Here is a 19,375-nt window from a genome sequence, read left to right on the forward strand (position 1 = left end):
GTATGTTGTAAAATGTATTCTCTTTATTTACTAGTGCCTAGTGAGATTTGTGGGGTTTCCTCTATCCCGAAAAAGCATTATTTGAAAGATAGATACCAAGTACATCAAATAAAATCTTTAGTTTTTGAGGATTTTTTTTCTGTAGCCGAGTAATATTTTGTATTAAATCATTAGTTCTTCTGACATTTCTAAATAATAATGCAAAATCTCAAATTCCTACCTCCACCAATATAAATCTAACAGCTTGCAAAAATTTGATGTAGACAAGAGTGCACATGCTGAAATGTCTCGCCTTCTTTACTAATCATTGATATTATATTGATAGTCCTAAGTATAAAGCTTTATTACAACTGTCACATAAACTTAACATTAACCAAGATAACTAAATAAAGACCAATGAACCATGAGAATGAGGTCAATGTCAGATGAACCATGCCAGGCAGACATATGAAAATGAGATCAAGGTCAAAGAAAACCTGCGCCACTGTCATAGATCATAAAATATTTCTATACACCAAATATAGTTGACCTATGGCTTATAGTATTAGATAAAGAGACCAAAACTAAAAAACTTAACTTTGACCACTGAACCATGAAAATGAGGTCAAGGTCAGATGACATCTGCCCGCTAGACATGTACACCTTACAATCACTCCATACAACAAATATAGTTGACCTATTGCATAAAGTATGAGAAAAACAGACCAAAGCACAAAAACTAAACTATAACCACTGAACCATGAAAATGAGGTCAAGGTCAGATGACACCTGCCAGTTGGACATGTACACCTAACAGTCCTTCCATACACCGAATATACTAGCCCTATTGCTTATAGTATCTGAGATATGGACTTGACCACCAAAACTTAACCTTGTTCACTGATCCATGAAATGAGGTCGAGGTAAAGTAAAAACTGTCTGATAGGCATGAGGACCTTGCACGGTACGCACATACCAAATATAATTATCCTATTACTTATAAGAGAGAATTCAATATTACAAAAAATCTGAACTTTTTTTAAGTGGTCACTGAACCATGAAAATGAGGTCAAGGACATTGGACATGTGACTGACAGAAACTTCGTAACATGAGGCACCTATATAAAAAGTATGAAGCATCCAAGTCTTCCACTTTCTAAAATATAAAGCTTTTAAGAATACAGCTTGCAATTTGAAATAAAAGTAATATGTTTTGGCGTTGCAACAATCACACACTAAAACAAGAACAACTGACATTGATATGTTGAAGTTTTAAAGTCTTATATTTATGATTTGTTTTTTTGTTAAGCTGTCTACATATTCCATTAATTTGGTCTTTGGTTGAGAATGGTTTCATTGGCAATCATACCACATCTTCTAAATTTATATATAAAATTGAATGATTACTTTGTTTTGTAAGAAGGATAAACTATATATTTATTGAAGAAATGTGTTCCTTGTCATATATTCACAATGCAAATTACAATAACCAAATCTAATTGTTTTACTTGACAACAATGATCTTCATTTTTCAGTTTATATGAAATATGTTCAAAACATAGGTTGTCACAAATCACTCTGAATTTCTGATATTTTTAAAAACACAGGCATTTGTCATCATTCGTGACCAGAATAAACAATCAAAGCCTGAAAGGCTGTAAAAGCAATTGCTGCCATGTTTATGTTTTGGGGACTTTTTTTTCATCCATATATATTTAAGAATTAAACATGACAGGAGTGTTTTCTAGAATTAAGAAGGTTTTAACTTTATATCAATTAAAGACTTTAGCAGAAAGTCATTTTTAATATGTTTTATATTTCACAAGGAGACGTTTACCAGGCTAAAGTTGGGGTCAAATATACATGTGCTGAAACATATAACTCCAAGAGAAATTATTATGGATTATCCCCTAGTAGTGTTTGTAACTGGACAATAATTTCCTTTATTGATTTAATTTTCATAATTAATTTAAATTTAACACTTCAGTTAAAACATTTCAACTTTCCAGACGCAAATGTTGAAAAACGGGAAAGAAACAAAATATTTTACAAGGCATAAACATGTAAAAAATAAATATATATTTCAGCTGACTAAAAATATTTTCATAATGTTACTTTGTCATCATTTCTTAAAAACTAAGTCCCAAACATTATTGCTCAGTTGATATGTGTCATCCTCATGGGGTACGAGATAACTATAATTATCGTGCAATCCCGAAAAGAGGGGCCATCACAGACAAACATGACATTAAATCGTCATTATACGAACAAGAACAAACAGCTCTAAGTTGCTTTGATATTTATCCAATTTTCAGGAAACATTGTGAAAATGATCTTCAATATTTCGAATTCATGTGAAATAAAATTGCAAACACGGTGGACCTTAGAGGGTCAACAAACGTAGTAGACTCGTTCATTGGAAAGACTAGGATAATGGTTTCATCATTTGTCATGCATACCCAGTTTTGAATATGATATCCAAAAAGGATGTACTTTTTTTAATCTATGAAACTAGAAAATTCCAAATTGTAAATATCTCTTCATCTGGACTTGGCATCTATCACGTTTGGACGGGTCCATTTCATTAGTAAGGTGATCGATAAATCTTACGGAGTTATGGCAAAAAAGGAAAACAAACTTATTGTTGTGTGTTTTTAACAAGGGTTTCGTTCCTCTAAATTATTTGCGCAAACAAATTAACAAAATAGGTCAGTTAACTTTGTCTATTTTAAGATTACAGGTAATCATTTGACACTACGTATAACCTGATAACCTGTGTAGTGATTTTGATTTTACGATAAATTTATGAATGAACGACAATTTTATGAATGAACAAGAGCACCTGACCTCTTTCTTAAAAGAACACCAATTAAACATATAAAACCGTATATTATAAAAGATAATTCAGTCAAATTTTCAATACTAAATCAACAACTGAAATGATTCCATATTTTGTTGAAACATCGTACGAACGGAAAACGGAATCGCAACTATAAAAATGCATTTTTTTCACTCGGACGTCTATGTTTTTTGAAAGTCAAACGGTTGTCCCCCTAAATACAAAAATACATCTACAAGAACGTATGCTGAAACTTCTTAAATCCACTAACGTTTTTCAAAAGTTTCAAGCTATGTATTGCATTAGAAAACATACACAGGTGTTTAAGAATGACAGACCAGGAGCCTGTTTAACAAAATACTATGGCTTGATCTGGGCGGAGTCTCTGATCTGGGTCACAAAGATGGCCGTACGCGACGGCATGAAAGCAATTGCTTTAAAAAATTAAGTCAAATATTGTCTGGAAATCTGTCCTAAGGAAAAATGAGGATAACGAGTACTCTGTGGAAGAATAAAATAACAAAATATGAGTTTTAATCTGATTCACATTTAATGACAATAGATAATTTAGTTTACATTATATACAATGTATACAATCATAACATAGACTGGTTAACTAATATTTACAATTAAATACATGGCAAGCTCTAAAACATTAACCCAACAACTGGATAATTTTGGTTTTCTATACATAAAAATATGGTTCAAGCAATCATCTTGTTCAAAATATCAAACACACTTTTAAGGAAAAAAAATGGATTTTTTTATGTGAAATTTTAAGGTTTTGTTGCTCTATCTCCACTCATTAGTGTAATATGTGAAGCATTAAAAAAAAAAATTAATTGAGTTTTTTTTAGTGTATGTTTAGTTTGTATGATTTTTTTATTGATGGCATGTAAATTTAATCTTTTGAAATGGTTTTAAAATATCTGCCAAACAAGCTGCAAAATCTTTCATTGGTAAATTAAATCATTACTGAAAACGAAATAAATGTTATATAATTAAAAAAAAATAACGGAGTTAAAAATCATGTAAAACTTGATATAACTGAAAATAATTTAAAATCAGTACAATTCTCTTGTTTCTCTTTTGTTTACTACAAAACTTTCACTTAGAATTGCAACTTTTTTTGGGGTTAAATTCTGTATTTCAGATAAACACCCATTTTCATTTTGTTCATTTTGTATTGATTTTTTGGTTGTTTTATATGAAATACCAAACAGTATTCACCGTCATTCACTCAAAAAGAGTCAAGAAAATTAATATTGGAAGAAAATAAAAACCATTACTTAAAACAGTAACATTAACAATTGTTTCCATTCCCAATGTGTAATTTTTAATAAAATCTATATATGCTTTATCTTTTTTACTCAATGTTCATTTAAATCTATCAAAAGAACAACCATATGCAATTTGATTTTGTCGTTAAAAAAAATGCTTTTACTGTAAAATCTTTGCACTGACTGTCTTAAATTTCTATAATTTTACCACAAAATGTTTAGACTCGAAGACTATGTATTTCGATGCTGGACTCTTAGATTTTTTTTTTTTTTTAAAGAAAAGCAATGATTAATGAATCTGTTTAACAGTATTGCAAGTTGATATGGTGTTCAAAAGATATTTTTGAAAATGTTAAAATACACTCTTATATCAGTTTCACTCAATCATTCAAAAATGAAATACACAAATTCAACATAACATAATATTGGGATTAACATTCAGAGCTAATAGGAAATAGAAAATAGAGACAGAAATAAGGCAAGAAGATTATAAACAATGGATACCACACACACATATATTTCTTAGATCACCAAGAGTAAGAAAAATAAATAATATTCTAAAATAAGTATTTTAGCAATGTTATCTAAAATTTTTGAACAACCTATGAGAAATAGATTAACTGTTTCAGTTTAAATATGATGGTATGTAACTGCTAAAAGAAACAAAGATGAATTTCATTTCTATTTTTTTCTTCCCTATTTTAGCAACAAATGATAACATCTCCTTAAAAGCTGATATATGGTTTTGTAATCATGCGTTAACCTTTCTCATCAGAGCTTTTTCACATTTAAATACATGGGGCATGGAAGGTTCTTTTTAAGATCCCAACCATCAATACTTAACTTTTATTTATTACAAAAATTTAAAGAAAATGAAACCACCCACAATTTTTGAGTGTCCCCCATCCTTTCCAGCACAATCAAATATGGAACAGCCCTTAACAACCATGTTAGTTTATTTTCCTACTAGAACAGACCTAAGGTATGTTTCCTCTTGCATTAAATGGATTTCTAAATAAAAATTCACATAACAAAATCTTTAATTTATTCAAACTTTACTATTAAGTCTACTTTTATAAAAAAAGATGAATATCAATAAAGATTTATGTTTCAAATCTTAGTAACAAAAAGGACAACTAATGCTTTTTGTAGAATGACTACTTCTGGTTTGATTGTTATACTTAACTTTTTGAAAATGAATAGCCCATGAATGAATAGACACTTATATCTAAATTAATATATAAAATGGCATTCATATTTTTTCCCTTAATTTTCATACATGTATTATTTATAGCTGCTCAATGGTTTGGGAAAAAATTAAAGATTGCAAAACAAAGATGTTGATCAAATATGACCCCCCCTATATGAATTAAATGGTCCAATGAATGAATGATCCACTACCTGGACAACAAAATACTAATGAACCAATAATAATTAACCCTCCTTATTGTAAGTGTGGGTACACAACAATGACTTACTAAAACATTTGATTTGGATAACAACCATAACATGAATGATAAAACAAATGGTTTGACAATTAAAATACTGTTATGTCTAACAAAGCAGATCTACAAGGTTTTGTGTTAGTGTCTCCTGTTATGACTTCTTGGCACTATCTTCTGTGTTGTCTGGCTTTACTATTTTGAATGTAATCAAATACTCTGGATAGGCCTGGAATTTAAAAACATTACATGTATTTTGAAAGCATTAAAATTCAAAAGGATTAAAGTGTATCTTTCTCAAGACATACAAATTCATTTGTTATGATAATACTGGAAAAACTGACAATGTCAATCACTGAATAAAATTTTCTACCAACATTGAGATAAAGATCAATATTGTACTTTTCTATCTCCAGCACAGATCTTGGTTCATTATTGATGTGTTGTAGTTCTCCTCTTATATTTGATCCGTTTCCCTCAATTTTTGTTTGTATCCCGCATTTATTATTTTTTTCTCAATCGATTTATGAATTTTGAACAGCGGTATACAACTGTTGCATTTTTTTTTTTTTTAATGAATTTTTTTTTTTTTTTACAAGGTTCTCCTAATATAAAGTAAGTTATTCTATTTTCAATTATCAAAACAAATATCAGAAACCTGAACTCCTTAAGGTCAAGGTAACCACATTTGTTAATAGATTTCTATTTCCAAAAAAAACATGTAAAAATATATCATTCTACAAGGACTTGTAAATGCCTAGAACTTGACTTTAGTGAAAAGACTGAAAAGGTTTATCATGAAAAACATCAATGAAAAGAAAGACTTGTTCATTGTCTATAGTGTCTTATAGATAACAAATTGACAATATTGTACACACCTGTTCTCCTCGGTATACAACGTACTCTGGAAACATCAGACCTCCACTACTGGGTCGCCCTATAATGGAATGATGGCCTGGAGGTGAATGGGCCATCTTTATTGCACTAAACTGTAAGAAGGATTTTCCCAATGTCACTCGACACAGTAATAATTGTCTGAAAAAAAAATAAAAAATTATACAATCAGTAAACTTATTACCAATTCTTAGATTTACAAATTTCTAAACAGTCTCTTCTAAAACATATGTTGACCAATATATTTGAAGGAAGCTTACTTGCTAAATATATTTTCTATTTGGTTTGTGGTATTTATTCAATATCCATCCCTTATACCAAATTTTTGTATGTTTAAATATACTTTACATTTTGTCTTTTTAGCTGATTATACAGTATAAGAAATTGATCATTGTTGAAAGCAGCAACCTATTGTTGTTTACATCTGTATCATTAGGTCTCTGGCGGATAGTTGTCTCATTGGCAACCATACCAAGTTTTATGAGTATAACTGCAATGCATCAGTAGGTGATTTGTACAACTAACTCTATGGATGATAGAAAAATACAAATACAAATAGATAAAATAATCATGAAAAGTCAAAATTTTCCCACCTACCCCTCTTTATGAAATTTCATGACAATCTAAAGAGATTATAAGTGTTGTGTTTTCTTACCTCTGACATATGTAACATGATCTGTCTTTATGAGCAGGACATCCTGTCCCACCACCAATACCATACACATACTGGTTACTTTTAGATGAATTCTCAGCAAAATAAATTCCTGTAATTAAAATAAAAATAATGAATTGAAAATTTATGATTAGAGTGAATACCCAGCTTTTAAACTCCTTTTTAATTAAGGTTCTGCATATATCAAATATTTTAACAACTGAAAACCACAGAATTTTCTTTCAAAGTTTTAGATTAATAGTTGGTTCTTTCAAATGTGCATGCTCTGAAAAAACCTTCATTTGACATTTTTTTTAATGTGCATTTTTCACATTTATAAAGAAACTTTCAAGCTGTTCAGTCACAGTTATCTTCTTTTGGTTTAGCGGTCAAGAATGGTAAATAAATCTGAAGCAAATTTATAAGTTTACAGCTGATTTCAATGAGTGTGTAACTAAAGGTAATATCTTTAGTTAGCTTGCTTGAAGTCATTGTAAGGTTAAATAAACTTCCCTTCTTTAAGAGTACACTAGTCTAACAGATAACCAATCTATCTATCTGTAGGACTAAGATAGTTCGAAAGGAGGGTAGTATACTTTACCTAATAATGACTTTACGGTTTAGCTAGCAAGCAAGCTAGCCAAAGATATTACATTTAGCTACATACTCATTGAAATTGGCTGTAAGTTTATACAAACATTAGGCATTTAAATGTAACTACTTAATTGTGTCATATTTTATTATCTTATTTCCAAAAATTTGTTGTCACTATCAGATGATTGTAGAAAGAAATAGTGCTTAATAAAAACATACCTGCTCCAAACATGCCCCCAATGTAAGCATGTCTTTCATCAAATCCTTTCTGAACTATAGTGTTAAGGAATGGTGAACCATGAAACAAGAGTCTCTCATTTTCATGACCATGATTCTCCTCTGCTACTTCCTTCCGTCTATGGCAGTATCTAGCCCATAATCTTTTATTACTTATTTTCTGAATCTGTTGGAAAACAAAGTATGACTTTATAATCACTGTCAGACACAAATATGTAGAAATAAATGAAAAGCATTTAAAAAAATAGATTCTGAGATTAAACTTCTGAGAATATTTTCAAAACAGTCCATAGAAAGAATTAGAAAGTATTTTTTTTGTAGACTAAACTTTGTGTTTTTAAGTTGATGTGCTGTGTCTCCTGATTATGTAGATAAGGTTGTCACATCAGTTACTGAAAATCCTACAACTGATTGATATAAATCATATTTCCTCTTTTATATTGACATTTTTGACAACCAATGATGGGCCTTTCACTTACCGTGCATTTTAGTTCTAAATGTCTAAGTCAAACTCATAAACATGTGTGTATTAAGTGGATGTCTGAATTTCATTTTGATGCATATCATAGTTTAATTCACATGCATTCTGACAGCTAGACCATGAATCTTCACACATTGAAATGAAAAATGAGAGTATACTTGAAGGTTGTTTTTTCACTGCATCTCACTTGAGAATCTCAATACGGAAGTTTCCAATCTTGTAAAATCTCAACCTGTTACATTCCTTAATCATATATACTCTTATAAAGACAGTATGTACTTACTTTTAACATATTGTATTTGTTGTAAGTACCACCCACATTGTCTTTGTGTTCTCTCAATGTACTCTCCATCTGTAATATAATATAATATATATAATACCTTTAACATGCTTAAAATGAAATTTCCTCCTATCAATAGGAAACCAAAGCTAGACTATTTTTTTAAACTTTTTTTAAAAGACATATTTTTATTTTGAAATGCAGATAGCAGGGGATATTTAATATGCCAAACTACATGTAGTGCTTTCGCAGCATATAACACTTTTCTCAAACTTTTTTCTTCAAAAGTAATCAACATATCTATATTTTTTATTACCTTTCAAGTTGATATTTTGGGTTAAAAATTACTAATTCAAATTTAGTTAATATCAGGATTTTTTTTTAGCTTAGAAATTTAAATATTTGACAGTTCTTACCTGTTCATCAACAGAAATATATTCAGGATCCTCTGTAGTCAGATCTACAAGAACTGTACCTTGGTGTGGTACTGGTGTTAGAATTGAACTTCCTCCTTTAAAAGGACAAAATTATGATCAATGCTTTACATACCAAACTTCTGTAGCAAAACAAATTGCTGGTCTTCATGGATTCACAATCAATTTATTATTAAGGACTTTTTTTAAGCAGCTTATCTTTTTAAAACTATGAAAAACTACTACTGTTCTCTAACGTTTTTAGAAGGTTTCCAAATATACACGTAAATCAAATACTGCTTTTGGGCTTGTATATCATAAGTTTTCTTCCTGGTTCCATTACTCATGATTTGTAGCAGTAATGTTTGCATTCATAGCATGCTATTTAGAAATGGACATATTTACATAACCCTAACAATATTAACATTTGTAACTGAACATCAACAACATTTCTAAAATTAAAATTTGTGTACATCAGCATAAAATTTGACTGCACCTAAAATACATTTATATCCTCAGTATTTTGTACTGCTCTGTTTTTGCAAGGAGTCTTCTAACCTGCATTCAATTAAAAGAATACCCACCTTTTCCTGACACCATTTTTTCTAATCCTTTCAGAATCTTATGTCGGTGTCCATAAGCATTTATACCAATGTCTTTTAATTCATCATGTCCCATTTCAACTAAAATATCCATTGTAATTTGTTCTTTTTCAAAAATATCTCTTAACTGTTCCAGTCCAATACTAGTTAAGAATGACGAAACACTAATATTGTCCACAGTTCTTTCTCCTTCAGCCATTGTACGTTCCATTTGTGCCCCGTCCCCACCCTGGGGACTTGATGGTATACCACCAGAAGCCATTGATGCCCCTGCAGCAGCTCCTAAATCTGTACTGGTAAACATTGTACTGAAATTAAACAGTTAGTTATTTCAATACACTGATATATATTTTTAAACCAGAAACTTTTAGTGGGAAGATGCTATATAGTTTGATATATCGAATACCAACACCTTTTTATTATGTAAATTACCTTGTTGTACTACTAACAAAAATATTGGAGAGAACTACTTTTATTAATCATTGTTGTCCTCAGTCATGTTACTTGTAATGTTGGTTGTTTTGACTGACTGATACAGTTCTACCATTGTTCAGCAAGTATTATTTAAGGTATGACTGTAATATTTTTTCTGTCTATTTGAAATAACATAAAAAATGTGGTGCACACTTAAAATAAACCTCCTGTTATTTCTTATAATTTAATTATAAATTCCATTTTAAACCAGAGAAAAACATTCATAAACATTGATGATGTCGCGGTCACATGATTAAATTATGTATATTGGCAGATAAACAAAACAACGTCAGCCAATCAGAAGACACATTACATCCACAATTAAATTATATGCATACTAAAAACATAACAATTTGATGTCATATGATCAGCAATGCTGCTTTTGTACTAGACCCTGAAAGTTTGATGTTGTTCCGTCTTGTTTTAATGATATATAGACTGCTGTATCATGATTTCTATTCTTTCCTTTTTAGCTCACCTGGCCCAAAGGGCCAAGTGAGCTTTTCTCACCACTTGGCGTCCGTCGTCGTCCGTCGTCATCGTTAACTTTTTACATTTTGAACTTCTTCTAGAGAACCACTGAATGGAATGGAACCAAACATGGCATGAATGTTCCTTATGAGGTGCTGACCAAGTGTTGTTATTTTGTAGCCAATCCATCATCCAAGATGGCCGCCAGCAGGGGACTTAGTTTAACATAGGACCCTATGGGAAATGCATACAAATGACTTCTTTTAGAGAACCACTGAATGGAATGAAATCAAACATGGCATGAATGTTCCTAATGTGGTGCTGACCAAGTGTTGTTAATTTGTAGCCAATCCATTATCCAACATGGCCGCCAGCGGGGGACTTAGTTTAACATAGGACCCTATGGGAAATGCATACAAATGACTTCTTTCAGAGAACCACAAAATGGAAGGAAACCAAACATGGCATGAATGTTCCTTATGAGGTGCTGACCAAGTGTTGTTACTTTGTAGCCAATCCATCATCCAAGATGGCTGCAAGCAGGAGACTTAGTTTAACATAGGATCCTATGGGAAATGCATACAAATGACTTCTTTTAGAGAACCACTGAATGGAATAAAACCAAACATGGCATGAATGTTCCTTATGTGGTGCTGACCAAGTGTTGTTACTTTGTAGCCGATCCATCATCCAAGATGGCCGCCAGCGGGAGACTTAATTTAACATAGGACCCTATGGGAAATGCATACAAATGACTTCTTTTAGAGAACCACTGAATGGAATAAAACCAAACATGGCATGAATGTTCCTTATGTGGTGCTGACCAAGTGTTGTTACTTTGTAGCCGATCCATCATCCAAGATGGCCGCCAGCGGGAGACTTAGTTTAACATAGGACCCTATGGGAAATGCATACAAATGACTTCTTTTAGAGAACCACTGAATGGAATAAAACCAAACATGGCATGAATGTTCTTTATGTGGTGCTGACCAAGTGTTGTTACTTTGTAGCCGATCCATCATCCAAGATGGCCGCCAGCAGGAGACTTAGTTTAACATAGGACCCTATGGGAAATGCATACAAATGACTTCTTTTAGAGAACCACTGAATGGAATAAAACCAAACATGGCATGAATGTTCCTTATGTGGTGCTGACCAAGTGTTGTTACTTTGTAGCCGATCCATCATCCAAGATGGCCGCCAGCGGGAGACTTAGTTTAACATAGGACCCTATGGGAAATGCATACAAATGACTTCTTTTAGAGAACCACTAAATGGAAGGAAACCAAACATGGCATGAATGCTCCTTATGAGGTGCTGACCAAGTGTTGTTACTTTGTAGCCGATCCATCATCCAAGATGGTCGCCAGCGGGAGACTTAGTTTAACATAGGACCCTATGGGAAATGCATATAAATGACTTCTTTTAGAGAACCACTGAATGGAATGAAACTAAACATGGCATGAATGCTCCTTATGAGGTGCTGACCAAGTGTTGTTACTTTGTAGCCGATCCATCATCCAAGATGGTTGCCAGCGGGAGACTTAGTTTAACATAGGACCCTATGGGAAATGCATACAAATGACTTCTTTTAGAGAACCACTGAATGGAATGAAGCCAAACATGGCATGAATGTTCCTTATGAGGTGCTGACCAAGTGTTGTTACTTTGTAGCCGATCCATTATCCAAGATGGCCGCCAGCGGGGGACTTAATTTAACATGGGACCCTATGGGAAATGCATACAAATGACTTCTTTTAAAGAACCACTGAATGGAATAAAACCAAACATGGCATGAATGTTCCTTATGAGGTGCTGACCAAGTGTTGTTACTTTGTAGCTGATCAGTCATCCAAGATGGCCACCAGTGGGGGACTTTTGAATGAAATTAAACATAGCCTGAATGTTCCTTTCCTTATGAGGTTGTGTTGTCACTTTTAGCCAAATTTTATATTTTTTTATTATTTTAAAAACCCAAGTAGAATCAGGTGAGCGATACAGGCTCTTGAGAGCCTCTAGTTTCATTCCTTCTGAAAATAGTTTTGGCTGAACCTTCTCCACTAATGACTTTTAAATGCATTTTTTTAGACAGATATTTAGGGTTGCTAACGTTCATCTTAAAAGTAAAATACTGTCATTTTACAATGTGATGAGTTTAAATGTCTATATTATTTTTGAAAGTTTTGACAAAATTTATTATTTTTTGCTAAATGATATTATCAGCTAAGGTTTCTGTGATGTACTTTTTTGTGCGTTTGAAGATGGATTGTGACAAAAGAGGATTAAGACTTACCTGTTACCAGACGATGAACTGGTATTATCTGCCACCGATGTAGTCATCAACTGGGATTTTTGTAATGTTGGTGGTTGGGAGACAGGTGGCATGGCATCTTGTATCAAAGCTCTGACATCATCAGCCTGAAATAAAAATAGTTTATATCTCAAAATTTCTGGTTTGTATTCACAATCAATTTTTTATATGTTATTGAATATATTCAATTCATATCTTTTGATATTAATTTTGTATCTTCAACATAAATATTTATGAATCTAGAAATTTTTTATACACCAGGGAAGAAAGTCATATCAAATATATTTCTAAATTTTTACACTTTCAAAAAAATCTGTTTTACAGGTTATAGTCTTGAAATAATAACATATACTGCTATATATACTATATAGATTATTATATTGATGCAAGTGGATTATCGGATTTATCCAATCGAGATAGTTAAATTATCAACTTTAAAGTCCAAGCCTTGGCAAGGACTTTAAAATTTATAATTTAATTATCGAGATTGGATAAATCCAATAATCTACGCGGAACTATGTAATAATCTGTTTCCCTAATGATTAAAAGATAAATTTTCCTTTTTTTAAAAACAAAATCCACTTCAAGTGCCTTCAACTTTTCAAAAAGTTGTCAATTTCATTAACACCTGCTGGAACATTTTGATCATTTCAGACAGCTGAGAAAGGTTATGATCCTTTGACTCAGCCAATCATCTCATGAGATCACAGGCAACCACACATTGATTAAAAAAAATTTATACAATGGGTTTGGAAAGGGATATGTTTCCATAGAATTAGAGAAACAATTTTATAATATTAAAACATGACATTTAAATTCACAGATGTAAAGAAATAGTTTTACTATATTTGATGTATGTAGATGTCTTGATTGTTTTGTCTCATTCATATATACCCAACATCTCTTTTAATCCAGATAGCAAACCTCTTGAACAGTAAATGTTCACCATCAAAATTGAATGAGGACCTTATAAATTATTCAGTTCACAATATTGAATTTCTGATTCAAAACGCTTTTGTCAAGTGGAAGAGTTGCTATCATCCAGAATCAAACTAACATTGTTTTTAAAGAACTCAATTGTGTAGAGTTTTGATTATTAAATGAGAAAATCATCAAAAGTGTGATAGCTGCAATATCTACCACACTTTCTAAATAGCTAGAGAGACTGGGGAGTAATAAAACATAAAACTTACTGTTGCTAAGTCAAGTGGTGTTTGACCTTCCTGGTTTTTCAAGGATGAATCTGCACCATGAGCCAGCTAAAAAGAGTAAAAGTTAAATATTTTTTCAGATGTTAAAACAAAGATAACACATGTATAGTAAAGTTAATAGAGATAAATTCTGAACCAAGTTGGTTTAAAACAAAACCCTTAATCACAAGCTTAAGTCACACTTGTTTTTACCAGAAATCACTCATCTTATATCATGTATATGATGTGATATTTTCCATACTAATTTTTTCCATTTTTAACCCTCTTAAAACCTCAGGATTTAAATTAAATATTTAACTGTTTTGAGAGAGAAATATTCTGTTAGTCCTAATGCAGTGTTAGAATCTATATATTAATGTTCTGAATATACATTAAAACCATCCCTGACTAAACAGAAAAACCTGGCTAAACCAAACATGCTCTAAAGTATCTTTACACGAACATCAATATTTTTAACTTGTATGAATCGTAACACCTGTCCAAAGAGATCATATTCATGATTCCAGTTTACTATACATACCAGTAAAGCACAGAGCTGAGTTCTTCCTTTCTGTGCTGCCTCATGGAGAGGGGTAAATCCCCATCTGTCTACAGCATTCACACAGGTATTAAACTTGATCAACAAGGCTGCTATATCCACATGCTATAAATGGATGAATTATAATTAAATCATTATTCAATTACAATTATAAATGTGCAGTATACATTATATCATTCATTATATCATTATTAACAAAATTGAAGTTAACTGATGATTTTAACTGACTTGAAATATGACAGGGAACTTGGTAGTATTTAAAAATTTCTTATTAATGTCAACAAATAAAGATTACAAATACACAATGAATTTTGTTTACATCACTCCCTATGCTGTGAAAACCCAAATTAAAGCTTGAGGAAAAGACACAGCCTGACCATTTGATTGATGCAGTAAAACAGCATTATACATACAATATTGTTTTCAGTATATAAATCAACTTAACTGTTGTTCTGTGTATTCTAATTCTCAGCAGGAAAATTGGCAAGACCCAAAAGAAAGAATGAAAGTTTGAAGAGTACTAGATATTGATACATACCCCATATGATGAAGCATTGTGTAGTGGTATTAATCCTCCTTTGTCTTGTGCATTTACATCGGCTCCATTCTCTAATAAAAATTCAGCTACTTCAACGTTGTTATATCCAGCTGAAAGATTAAACAACACATTGGTTCTTGTTTAGAATTTATTGATTCAATTTACTACTGCAAATCTTTAACTATATGAGGAGGATAATAACTGTTATTCTTGTTCTTGTTGCAGTGTAATATTAATAACTCAACGTAAAATACAACTTTTAGTAGTTGCCGTTTACATTTTTTTAATGCATAAATTTGTTTACATATGTCTGAATTTGCAGTATTTTCAAACATTTTTTTATCTCAATAAAGATTCAAGAAGCAACTTTTTATATTTCTGGTGTAAAAAAATATTTTTAGTTTAACAAAAATCCAAATATACATTTTTGTAATTTACCTGCTAAATGCAGAGGAGTAGAATTTCTCCCTTGATTATCTCTACAATTGATATTTTCTTGTGTTGATAATTTCTGTACTCGAGACAAGTTTCCTTTTTTGGCAGATTCCAGTAATGCTGCATCACCTCTAAGTAAATCAGCCACGTCATGATCACCTTCTTTGACAAGGTCTAATGGTGTGTTACCATCCCTATTCTTTTTGGTTGCATCTGCACCATGCTAAAAGCAAAATTAAAACAAGAAATTTAAGAACTACTGTGGATTCATTTATTCATGTGTATTTAGAAACCTTGCATTTTTGGGGAATTTGATTTTCTGGTCATTAACAAATTTTCCATACATCTTTTCATTTTGTAGAACACTTAAGTTTGAAAAACAATGAACAACTTGGGAGAGTTAAATAGTACAATAAAATTTAGCATGGAAATAGGGAATTTGTCAAAGAGACAACAACCCAACCAAAGTGCAGACAACAGCCGAGAGCAACCAATGGGTCTTTGACTAAGAAGAAAGTTTGAAAATTTAAAGTCAAACAGTTATGTATTCAACAATTTGGATTTTTTTTCTCCCTTTTTCAGTTGACTTTAGAAACATAAAAGATCAACAGATTATAGTTTGACCCTTGCCGTATAAAATGTTTTTCATACCTTCAGCAATAATTTACATATTTCAAATTTCCCTTTAGCAGCAGCTTCATGTAGAGGTGTAAACTTCCATAGATCTGCCACATTAACACAGGCTCCATGCTGAAAATACATAATATCAATGCAATCATTTAACAGCAATATCAGTGCATGAAAATAAAACTTAAATCATAGCTTTCCCAGAAAATTCCACTGAACTATCAGTTAAAGAGTTAAAATACTGTTTATTTGCATATATATTGTGAGAGGCTTAAATACATATTGCTCTACTCATCCTAATGCTCAATGAACATAATATTTCACCAAGAAATTCTTCAGTGTGTGACTTAATCACAATAATTAGAGCTTTGTTACATTTAATGTTTTTTTTTACCAAAACTTACCTTTATCAATAGTTCTGTAACTTCATAATGTCCATAACTACATGCATTGTGTAAAGGAACCAGTCCTCTGAAAGATAAAAAAAATTAAAATTCAAATATACCCTAATATATTGTAAAAAGCAAGTACTTGAGTTAATAACAATTCAGTTTGTACTTAATTTGGTGGATGCTGAATTAGATTAACAGCTATTTCTGGAGTTTAACAAAATACAAATTTTCTATAGAAACTCAAACCCTCATTCAGTCTTATGAATGTGAGGTCCTTTTTGACAATGACTTTACGAAAGCATACTAGGAAATTACTGTTGCACAACAATATTGTAGTAAATTAGTGTGTATATAATTACCCTTTGTCTTTAGCATGCACATCTGCATTATGCTCTAGTAAAAAGTCAACCACAGTAACTCTGTTATATCCAGCAGCAAAATGTAAAGGTGTTGAATGTCTTCCATCCAGGTCTCGACAGTTCACAGAGTGGGGGTTAGCAGATATTAATTTCTGAAAAACAAAATGGGTGTGATTTTTAAACTTCTTATTCTTAAATACTGAATATTTTTGGCAAAGTAGTCAATTATTTTTCTAAATAAACAATTTTGAAAAAGACACTGAGTGATCTATAGAATCAAAATCATGCAGATTTCAAAATTAAAATGTAACCCAACTAAAACAGGTTTTTAAGAACATAATTTCGGAGACTGGACACAAAATAATTTCCATGTAAATAAACCTAAACCTTTATTTGATGAAATTGTTCTAATACTCCCTTCCTTTTCAACAAATGTTGAGTAAACCTACTTTAACTACCTCCATATCCCCAGCCTTTGCTGCCTCCAGTAACTGTATATCTACATCTGTACCTCCTAAAGGGGGGTCTTCTGTAAGAAATGAAAAATATGTTATAAAATATAATCAATGATGATTGGTAGTAAACTTCAATGAAAAAGCAGAACTGTTGCCTTCCAAACATTGACATGCTAAATATGGATTATACTGCCTCATGAAAAGAGGGATTTAAAAAAAAATTAAAAGTATATTTAAAATAATGTCATGCAATTTGAATGTTGGTACTGTTGTAAATATATCATATGTGAATTGACAATAGTCAAACCTCTTATAAGAGAAACCTGTCTTTGTTTTTCATCTTCAGCTGTAGCAATACTTATACTTTTTGTCCCTCAATTCAAAGATCATCTCTCTTGTAACTACAGTTGTCTCTGAACCCGAAGATGACCTTTATATACAATTTTGCCTGTATGCAATTTGGTATTTAGATAGGAGAAAACAGATTTTCATTCAATATTCAGAAGCTGTCAAATTATCAAACTTTAGAAACAAACCTTTCAACATTTTCTGTATGTTTTCTGTAGCTAATTGTGAAGCAGTGTAACCATGTAAGGAGACAATATTAGTATCAATCCCATACGACATCAGAAGTCTACACGCTTGCGTGTTACCCTGTTGAGCTACACGATGTAATGCTGTCTGACCCAGTCCATCTATTGCGTTTACCTAATAGCAGAAACAAATATGAAAATTAAACTTCAGCGTAATAGAAAACCATTTACATGATTGCATAACCTCTAGTGTATTATTAAATTTTCATAAAGTTAAAATTTTATCCATTGCTTCTACAGTTAAACAGCAGGACTTGGGTAACCTTTAATGATTTATCAAAAAGTTCAATCCTAGAAACTAAGGTTTCTTAACCTGACATTTTTGTGTAGACCACCACATAGAATCATATTCAAAACAGTGTGGTCCTGGTCATTGATTGACGACCTAAGTTATCCCATTGACTGGGACAGATAAGGTGAACGTTTGTCGGTAACAATCACTGCTCACTATGTACTTGTTAAAGACACTGAATCTGTGGGGTCACCAAAGGTTCTCAACACCTAAATAAAGCAATTCGAAAAACGAATCCGGAATAATACGATGTGTTGATTTATATCAATAATATAAATCAAAACATAAAGGTTATTCCTTTATGATTTTTCGAATTATTTTATTATTTAAGGCGTTAAGAACCTTTGGTGACCCCACAGTTTAAATTCTATAATAAGTAAGAAGTGAGCAGTGATTGTTACCAACAAACGTTCGCCTAATCTGTCCCAGTCAATGGGATAATTTAGGTCGTCAATCAATGGCCAGGACCACACTGTTTTGAGTATGATTCTAATCATATTGCAATTGACCACCAAAAACAATTTGATAAACATTTACCCATTCAATAATAACTATAAAATTGAATTAGTGTACATAACAGCAGTTATAAAATCATTTATGAACAAACTTTTACAATGTGAAACAGAAGCATTTTTCATTTTGTATCAATGAAATCCTACATTCATATGCCATCTTAAAATACTACTCACTTTAGCACCATGTTTCAGTAACACATCCATCACATCGTAATGAGCTTTATCTGCTGCTACATGCAGGGGAGATAATAATCTGAAAATTTCAAATTAAAATTTATTAAATTTGCATGGTATGTCTTATGCTAATTTTCAAGCAATTATATTAATAATAGAATAGTAAAATGAATTGTGGAATCATGTGTGTTGTCTTTACTTGCTTCTGTCAGTGTAAAAATGTAGTATTGGCTTAAGTAGTCCATTTATCAGTAAAATAACCTTTTTAACACTATTTCATATAACATTCCTTGAAGT

At 31.5% G+C, this 19,375-nt stretch overlaps 1 protein-coding gene across 2 annotated transcripts in view; it reads right to left on the bottom strand.

Annotated features, from left to right (window-relative positions):
• Positions 1-3,345: 3,345 nt before the first annotated feature.
• The window catches only part of LOC134715961 (poly [ADP-ribose] polymerase tankyrase-1-like), a 35,939-nt gene continuing 19,909 nt past the window's right edge, over positions 3,346-19,375 (bottom strand). Inside the window, exons 10-27 of one of the 2 annotated variants that reach the window (XM_063578559.1) lie at positions 19,079-19,157; positions 18,041-18,212; positions 17,508-17,578; positions 17,050-17,201; positions 16,703-16,769; positions 16,323-16,421; positions 15,675-15,894; positions 15,237-15,346; positions 14,681-14,803; positions 14,143-14,208; positions 12,932-13,056; positions 9,676-10,001; positions 9,095-9,189; positions 8,682-8,750; positions 7,900-8,083; positions 7,090-7,198; positions 6,419-6,575; positions 3,346-5,769 (exon numbers count right to left, since the gene is read on the bottom strand). In XM_063578559.1, coding sequence (XP_063434629.1) covers positions 5,695-5,769; positions 6,419-6,575; positions 7,090-7,198; positions 7,900-8,083; positions 8,682-8,750; positions 9,095-9,189; positions 9,676-10,001; positions 12,932-13,056; positions 14,143-14,208; positions 14,681-14,803; positions 15,237-15,346; positions 15,675-15,894; positions 16,323-16,421; positions 16,703-16,769; positions 17,050-17,201; positions 17,508-17,578; positions 18,041-18,212; positions 19,079-19,157 — 2,299 coding nt within the window. In that variant the 3' untranslated portion in view covers positions 3,346-5,694. Of the gene's footprint in view, positions 5,770-6,418; positions 6,576-7,089; positions 7,199-7,899; positions 8,084-8,681; positions 8,751-9,094; positions 9,190-9,675; positions 10,002-12,931; positions 13,057-14,142; positions 14,209-14,680; positions 14,804-15,236; positions 15,347-15,674; positions 15,895-16,322; positions 16,422-16,702; positions 16,770-17,049; positions 17,202-17,498; positions 17,579-18,040; positions 18,213-19,078; positions 19,158-19,375 lie in introns of both variants that reach the window. The other variant, XM_063578558.1, reaches the window with a different exon arrangement.

The sequence above is a fragment of the Mytilus trossulus genome, chromosome 4 (assembly GCF_036588685.1).
Source record: "Mytilus trossulus isolate FHL-02 chromosome 4, PNRI_Mtr1.1.1.hap1, whole genome shotgun sequence".
Lineage (NCBI taxonomy): Eukaryota > Metazoa > Mollusca > Bivalvia > Mytilida > Mytilidae > Mytilus > Mytilus trossulus.